At 47.1% G+C, this 7,809-nt stretch overlaps 3 protein-coding genes across 3 annotated transcripts in view; 2 read left to right on the top strand and 1 right to left on the bottom strand.

Annotated features, from left to right (window-relative positions):
* Positions 1–797, top strand: part of AK88_05161 (uncharacterized protein) — a gene marked incomplete at both ends in the record, with an annotated part of 2,511 nt that extends 1,714 nt beyond the window's left edge. Inside the window, 4 exons of the mRNA XM_012482763.1 lie at positions 92–194; positions 335–450; positions 593–623; positions 760–797. Coding sequence (XP_012338186.1) covers positions 92–194; positions 335–450; positions 593–623; positions 760–797 — 288 coding nt within the window. The remainder of the gene's footprint in view (positions 1–91; positions 195–334; positions 451–592; positions 624–759) is intronic.
* Positions 798–1,060: 263 nt separating this feature from the next.
* Positions 1,061–4,802, bottom strand: AK88_05160 (uncharacterized protein; the record flags this gene model as incomplete). The annotated part of the gene is made up of 3 exons (XM_012482762.1): positions 1,061–1,426; positions 1,570–3,395; positions 3,485–4,802. The coding sequence occupies 3 exons, from the start codon at positions 4,800–4,802 to the stop codon at positions 1,061–1,063; spliced, it is 3,510 nt and encodes a 1,169-aa protein (XP_012338185.1).
* A 1,440-nt stretch (positions 4,803–6,242) lies between these two features.
* AK88_05159 (uncharacterized protein) lies at positions 6,243–7,580 on the top strand (the record flags this gene model as incomplete). The annotated part of the gene is made up of 2 exons (XM_012482761.1): positions 6,243–6,660; positions 6,766–7,580. 2 exons carry the CDS (start codon positions 6,243–6,245, stop codon positions 7,578–7,580), a joined length of 1,233 nt encoding a protein of 410 aa, XP_012338184.1.
* Between the last annotated feature and the right edge of the window lie 229 nt (positions 7,581–7,809).

Genomic DNA, 7,809 nt, shown 5'->3' with positions numbered 1-7,809 from the left:
ACCCCTTCACCGCTTCAACCCCTTCACCGCTTCAACCTCTTCACCGCTTCCACCCCTTCACCGCTTCCACCCCTTCACCGCGTTGCTGCAGACGTATGAAGAAATAATTTTTCGGAACCCCACGGTCAACCTGTACAACAAAATAATCCAAAGCAACAACAGCAAGACGGCCCCTCACAAGTTTCACGAGCACTGTACGTGTGCATGCGCGCGTGTGTATATATACCGTGCAAGTATATGCGAGCCACGCCCGCTGAGCAGTTACACACACCGCTAAGCAGTCACACGCCAACCTCATTTGTGAACGGCTGTTTCTTCCCCCACCCACCCACAGTCCTCAAGTATGACTTCCAGGAGGAAACCTACACGAGGAAGTACCTCGAATTCCAGTCCAAGGTGCAGGAGGAGATATGTGACCTGATGAACGAAGCGACGGAGCTATCCAAGGACGTAATGCAAAAGGGACGCGGCGCAGCAAGCGTGATGGAGAAGCACTCACTCTCTCTCTCTCTGTCCCCCCGCCTCCTGCGCACCTGCACACGTGCATGCGACGACACACGTGTGTTTCCCCCCTTTTCCCCCCTATTCACAGATAAACGAAGCACAGCAAAAATACTTCGCACGTAAGAAGCGTATTAGCCTCCCCCAAACCGCACGATCATTTTATTGCATGAGCAAAGTCGATCCACATGTCCAATCATTTTTACTTTCAAACAAACTTGCTCCCCCTTCTTCTTCATTTTCCCCCCCGTCTTGCAGTGAAAGCCGAAATGGGTGTTAGTAGCGACGACAACTAGGCCAACAGGGATGGAGTTAAAAATTATTTCTTCCATGAGATCCCATCCCAAATGCAATTTTTAAAAATACTTCTGTCTCATCCTTACACATAGACCATGTCGATGTGATGTCAATTTTGGCGACGCTCTTCTGATGAGTGGCTTTATGTTCATGCGGGCAGAGGGGAGAAACACAACAGCATTTTTGGAGTGTCCTCCCTATATACCATACTTGAATTTTTTTTTTTTTTTTTTTTTTTTTTTTTGTAAGCGGTATTGTTGTTTTATCCGTGCCGTGGTCCACCATGGAGCTGCACATGACTCTGCAGGAAAAGCCCTTTTAACAAATGGGCGTCCTGTTTCCTATTGGGTAAATTTAGAAATACCTGCGGGGCCACGAGGTTGTTCACCTTCTGAACGATCTCCCGCTGGTCATTCATGCAAACGACTTCACTACACTGTTGTGAAAAGGTAATGATTTTTTTCTTCTCATGCAAGTTTGCCTTTATCTGGTTGAGAGCGTGTTCTAGGGACAGGGAGCTCGGCTGCAGCTCCTCTTCTGCTCTCTGTGGTAAAATCTCGTGATCAACATTGTCCTGGATCTGGTCCGTATGGGTACTCTCCATATCTACCAGCTCTGTGTGATCACTCTGCGTGTGGACAGGGTTGACACTGTCCGATGTGTCACTCGCACGATGCCCCTTTCGGATCCCCAACAGGAACGGGTAAAAAATGGCCTTTTGAAAAATAGTTACTTTTTTACCTTGCCTGTTCAGGTAAAAATGTTCATCACTTTGGTATCCTTTAAAATTTTTTTTTTTTTTTTTTCTGTGTTTTGGATGTTGTTACTTATCATGAGGCACGTGTCCGACACGTAGTTCAGATTGACTTGGTTGGGATGAAATACGTTGCAACATTTGTCACACCTGCTTTTCCATTTCCCCTCCTTTTGTGTGATTCCTCCTCCTGTGTGAATCAGCAGTGGAGTTAGGGACTCCCTGAGGGGATATTGATAATGCTTAAAAAGGAAGAGGAAGAAATAAAAAACTTTCAGCACTAGGTAGCTATCTGAGTTGCAAAAAAATAAAAAGCAGTAGTTGGATCGTCTCCCCGTCTCCTCTTCACGCAGTGCCATCGAGCGAAAGGAAACAAATCGCATCCGTATTCTTCTCTTGAAAAGGAAGAAAATAATAAGGTTGGAATTATGCTGCACGATGCTCATCGATTTAAACAAATTTATATTATCGTTTGGGATGCAGAATTGGCAACAGACTTGGTTTTTCACAATTTTGAATTTTGTGACAAAATTTTTCATGCGCACTTTGAGGTGGACGCGGTGTACTGGGTCATCCGATTGGCTACTCACGTGGCTGCCCCTCTCCCCCGCGATGTGTATGCCTTCCGCGCAAAACCCCTTGATGTTCAGGGCAAGGGCCTTCCTCCTCGGGGTGCTCGTTAAGCGACACGGTTGAAGGGGCACGTTCTGCTCAACTACATGGACTCCTAACTGCGCTTCTGCGCAACTGGCGGAGCGCTCACCCTGGGTGACTCCTTCCCAGGTGTCCTCCAGGGCGTCCTCCACGGTGTCCTCTCCCCGGCTATCCTGCGGGGTGTCCTCCGGGGTGTCCTGCTCCAGGGTAGCGTTTTCCCTGATGTCTTCTCCCCCCTCTTCTCTCGTACCGCGTAAATCGTAACAACTGCGCCAAGCGGCGCCGTGCTGGGATGACCCCTCCACGGCCTGATTAGTCTCATTCACGAACTGATTAGTGTCACCCGCGAACTGATTAGTCTCATGCGCGAACTGCCTCTCCCTGCGCACGTAGCAGAAGTCGTGCACGGGGAGCCGCAGCTGGTACTTGAAGAAGTGCAGGTAGGCGTAGTCAGAGTAATTACACAGGCTTATGCACAGCCCCCTATTCCCATAGCGCCCACACCTTCCAGACCTATGAATGTAAGTCTCCTTATTCTGAGGAATGTCAAAGTTAATGACTAAATCACACACAATATTATCAACACCTCTACTCATGACATCGCTACACACTACGACTTTCATTTCATTCCTTTTGAGTTTATTAAAAACTTTCATCCTTTCGTGATGATCAAGTTTGGAACTGGTGTAGTAGCAGGACACGTCGTGTTTGTTTAACATCTTGCTCACCTGCACCCCCTCATATGTGTTATTAATAAAAAGGAAGCAGTGGTGAAAATTTATTTCCTTTATTACCTTCAGAATGATCTTCATTTTGTACTTGAGCTCCTCATGTTTGTTCATACTTTCATTGTCCACGGTAATGAAGCAGTGCCTAACGTTTCGCAGGATGGGTGAGCCCAGGACATCAGCGGAGCCGTTCTCCTCATCACTTCCTTTGGTGCCATTAAAAGGAATACCTGCTACATCCCCTTCCTCACAAGCAAACTGCTTTACAACGTGATGTGACGACTTGTCCCTACCTGTTGCCCCTTCCTCATGAATGATGACCGAGGTGCACGTCTGCACAAACTCAAACTCCCTCTTCCGCCTGGCACACATGCCAATGTTTCGCTTTTCCTTTATAATTTTTTGTAACATATATCGCATGGACATTTCATCTTGGAAGACGTTCTGTGATTGTACCATTTCTTCAATAGAGTTCATTCCCTTGGATTTGTTTCTCCTCATATTTTTTTTTTTTTTTTTTTTTTTTTTTTTTTCACTTTTGTGTGTGCACGGTTGTTTTGGGACATATGAAGTGGAGAGTTCACTTCATCCTTGTTGTGACATTCATCAAGTGGAGCGTCTTCTTCCGCCACTTCATTCTCATCCGATTCGTTACTCTGGTGGGTGGTCACTACGTCGTTTTGCAGTGATGTGTCCTGACCCACGGTATGCCTTACGTTCATTTCTGGTTGCGCCTCACAAACGGGCATAATACTATTATCCCCCACACACGATTCATGCAAACCGCCTGAACGAAAATTTGGACCCCGGTCGCCACTCACCATCTGATCAATCCTTTTCACACAAAAACCTTTCCACCTGGACACATATCCCAGGTCATGTAGATTCACCATTTTTAAAAAATTGGAAATTGCTGATTCAAGAAATGTGGAGCTATAACAGAGCACTTGTACTTTGGGTCTTATCACCTGACTCAGGATACACTTTATTTGTTCCTCAAATTGTTCCTCGAGGAGAGCATCAACTTCGTCTAATATGAATTGTTTAATCAGGACGTTTGTTATTTTAATGAGTGGCACTTGGATAGGGTATTCCGCCCTTTCTGTTTGTCCCACCTGCACATGCAGGCGCTTCAAAATACTCAACACGTGCTTCAGCCTTCCGGGGGTCGATATGATCACGTGCGGAAGATAAGAAAATATCATTCGCAAATTTTCTTTTACGTCTGTCCCTCCGTAGAGTACCATGGGTTTCACTTCGAAGGGGATTGGGCGTATCCCAATTTGTTTGTTACCGCCTTCCCCTTCAAGATGATCACTTAATGTGGAGTCTGGGGGGGAGGAACTGCAAACAGGATCGCATGATGGTGGAAGGTCTTCATGTTCTCCTTTAATAAATATACCCTGGTTCGAAATTTCCTTTATGTTATCACAGAGCTGCACGCAGAGCTCTCGAGTCGGCACGAGGATTATGGAGTGCAGGAAGAGGGACACTGGTGGGTCTGCCCCATTTCGCTTGGTTTCCAACTGGCCCCTTTTTTCTCCCTCCTGTGCGTCCTTGCCATCTGCCTGATGCAGCTGCCGCCGCTTCACCCTTTGCACCAACCTACTTGCCACAATTATACATATGGACAAGCTTTTGCCCGTTCCGTTTTTTGCCTGTACAATTAGGTTCCTCTTTTGTAGGGCCTTCTTCATAGACAGACGCTGGATCGTCGAGGGGTGGCAAATTTTCATCTGCCTCAAACATACAATTACCTCCTGAGGTATATTCAACTCTTCAAGTGTACTCTTTTCATTTTTCTCCTCCTTTGGGGCTTCCGCCAACAGGTCGTTCAGGTGACCAATTCGTACCGTCCAGGGGTCCATTCTTTCGGCGAGCAGCAGTTCACAACAAAGGGGGGGGACGTTCACACCGTTGCTCTGTCGTTGTGCATCCTCTACTGGGTGTAAACGCCTCCGTCACTCTCTTGTACTGTGTTTCGCTATCCTCTTTTTGTGCCCCCTTGAGAGGTGCCGGGGGAAGAAGGACAGAGCGGCCCCGCCGGTTCGATGTTCACCGCGGAAAAGTGGAAACGGGAAAAAAAAAAAAAAAAAAAAAAAAAAAATGCGAAAAAACGTATGACCATTTTTATTAAAAAAAAAAAAAAAAAAAAAAAAAAAAAAAAAAAAAAAATGCCCTCAATGAGTACTTAAAACCATATCACCCAATCGTGCAAAATTGGTCAAAGCGACTGACCAACCGCGGGTGAATACTTCTAGGTAGAGGATCACCTCTCTTCGCGGAGGCGCCCTCACCGCACATTAGCAGGGGAAAAGGCCGATGGTGCATACGGGGCGCGCCTCCAGCAGTCGTCCCATAGAAGCATGACCCTTCCTCACAAAACAGAGCAGCTTCGAGAGATCATCCTGCACCATGATCACACTGCAATACCGCCTCGCAGGCGCTACAAACGAGTCACCACAAAGGAGCCATCACAAACGAGTTTTTTTTTTTTTTTTTCTCACTTGAGCACCAGTCGACGTGTGGCTTATGTCTACCATTTCTTTTTATTTTCTCTCTCTTGTGTTGAGAGGACCCCGAAAAAAAAATTAAAAAGCCGGACCGTCTGCACAAGCGGTGAACACAGCACCGGAGAGAGACAGCCTTGACGCATGCACTCTTGCCAATCACTCACCGGATAAATCCTACCCCATTTTTTTTTTTTTTTTTTTCTTTTTTTTTTTTACCTGGACCCACCGGAAAATGGCGAACACGCACACACCACTGCATCACCTGTGTTCCTAACCGTTCAGTCAAATGAGGGAACAACTAGCCCTACTTTACACGTCACCGCGCAGGGTACACGCCACATGGTGTCACACCCTCCCACCAAGGGAACCTCTGAGGAAGGGTGTACTTTTTCTTCGCGTTCCGTTTTGCATGTACCTGCCGACTGTATGCTTTCTTCCCCCGTTGACACACCTCAAGGTTGACGCGTAACAAAGCAGTCCAGTGGTAGTGCCCGGAGTAGCATAAGCATAAGCAGTAGCGTTAGTAGTAGCGTTAACAGTTGCGTTAGCAGTTGCGTTAGCAGTACGGTGGAAGCAAGCCCTCCTGCTCTCCTTCGAGAGTCAGCCTGGAAAGTGAATTAACAAGCTCATCAAGCGCACGCCGAACGCAATCCCACCCCCCACGCACAAAAAAGATACAGGAGCAAAGGAGGGGGAAAGCTTCGAACGCATCGCTCAGTTACACCCACGCGTACCGCAGGTACTTCTCCTCAGCCACCACCACCCCCCCCCCCCCCCGCACACACATACACAACAATGAGCCTGACACACCATGAGAGCAACCTATACGAGCAGTCACTAAAAATCACGAAGAAGATAAAGGAGAAAATTACAAACCGGAAGGGATTCAAGGAGGACTTCAAACAGGTCAAGGTGAAATCTGTGCCGTACAAATACCTGCAGCGTAATTACAAAACGATATGTATGTCTGTGGGGTGTTGCATCAACACGTTCCTCTACTTTAGCTTTTGCTTCATCCTCAACAGGATAATTGAGCGTGTCCTGTTTGCTGCTCTGTCCAGGGTGTCTGAGTATGATTATACCAAGGGATTGGTGGGGGGGTCCGTCAAGGCCACGGTTATCCTGTTCCTGTGGTTCCGGCACTGCTCGGGTGGCTACGACGGCGACCCCTTTTTTCACTTTTTCAAGAGCAGGCTTAATCTGATTGGAAGGGGTAAGTGCTTGGGCTTGCGTGGTGCCTCCGTAGCGGTGTCATTGTAGCGGCACCACCGCCCCTCGTTAACACTGCCCCGATTAATACTCCCCTCCCCCCCCTCAGGCGAAGCGAAGGTCATATTCGTGTCTAACCTGGTCGGGACGCTGCTCTACCTCGGAGTGATGAAATTGCTTGTAGGGCAAGGCCCGCCGTCGTCCATCAGCGCTACCATACTAGAGAGGATACAAAATGGGCAGGTCACAAACAGCAGATCGCTCCTCACCTCTTTTTTGTTCCCCCAACTACCAGCTGTAGTGAAGAATGCCCTTGTGCAGCTGATCATACTAACATGTCCTCACGTGAGCAGCGGCAGCAAGTATTCGAATAAAACCTTTTTCAACAACATGGACCTATACTCTTCCATTGTGATGGACACATATTTGAATGAAATGATTTGCTCCTTTTTGAATTACGTCTTACTGTATATTTATTTGTTCACGAAGGATAATTTACCTTACCAGTTAGAAATTAACCTCCTCTTAACTCAAATCGTTTTACTCTTTTCTGCTAGATGCTACAACATTGTGAGTGGTCCTTTTATGAGTCTGAGTTGGATCTTAAATGAAGCCTTTTCAATGAGGTATCATTTTGTCTTTTCTCTTTTTTTAATTATTTTTCATTATTTGGGTTATAAGTTAGCTAGCTATTTTTTGGGACCACCCAATCTGTCCCTAGTAGATGCAGCCACTTATTACAAAAATGTTAAGCAGGAGACGCTTCAAAAAAATTTGAACAGTGCAACGGGGCGAGTAAACATCTCTCGTGTGCCCAATGATAGCGTGGCGCCAAGTGAAGTCGAGGACACATACCTGGGACGCTTCTTTCAGAGGTGCTTCCTGTGGTGCGGGGTCCCTACCTCAGGGAAGAAAACGGCCTAAGACGGGTTCTGCTTCTACGTCAACGTGTACAAAAATGGGACCCTACCTCGCCGTCCCGTGACATGGAAAAGAGGAACGTTAACGGGGAAATCATAGCTCCACCGCGAAGACTAATAAGACACTTACACAGTTGCTTAATGCCGTACCTGAGGTGGACCGCACCGAATGCACATGCCGCTGTGGGTCCTCACACAGGTCCCCCCTCAGGCACTCATAAAACTTTTTTTTA

This window comes from Plasmodium fragile (assembly GCF_000956335.1).
Source record: "Plasmodium fragile strain nilgiri unplaced genomic scaffold supercont1.98, whole genome shotgun sequence".
NCBI classification, from domain to species: Eukaryota; Apicomplexa; class Aconoidasida; order Haemosporida; family Plasmodiidae; genus Plasmodium; species Plasmodium fragile.
Note: the sequence above shows the minus strand (reverse complement) of the source record. Positions and strands in the feature narration are given on the sequence as shown.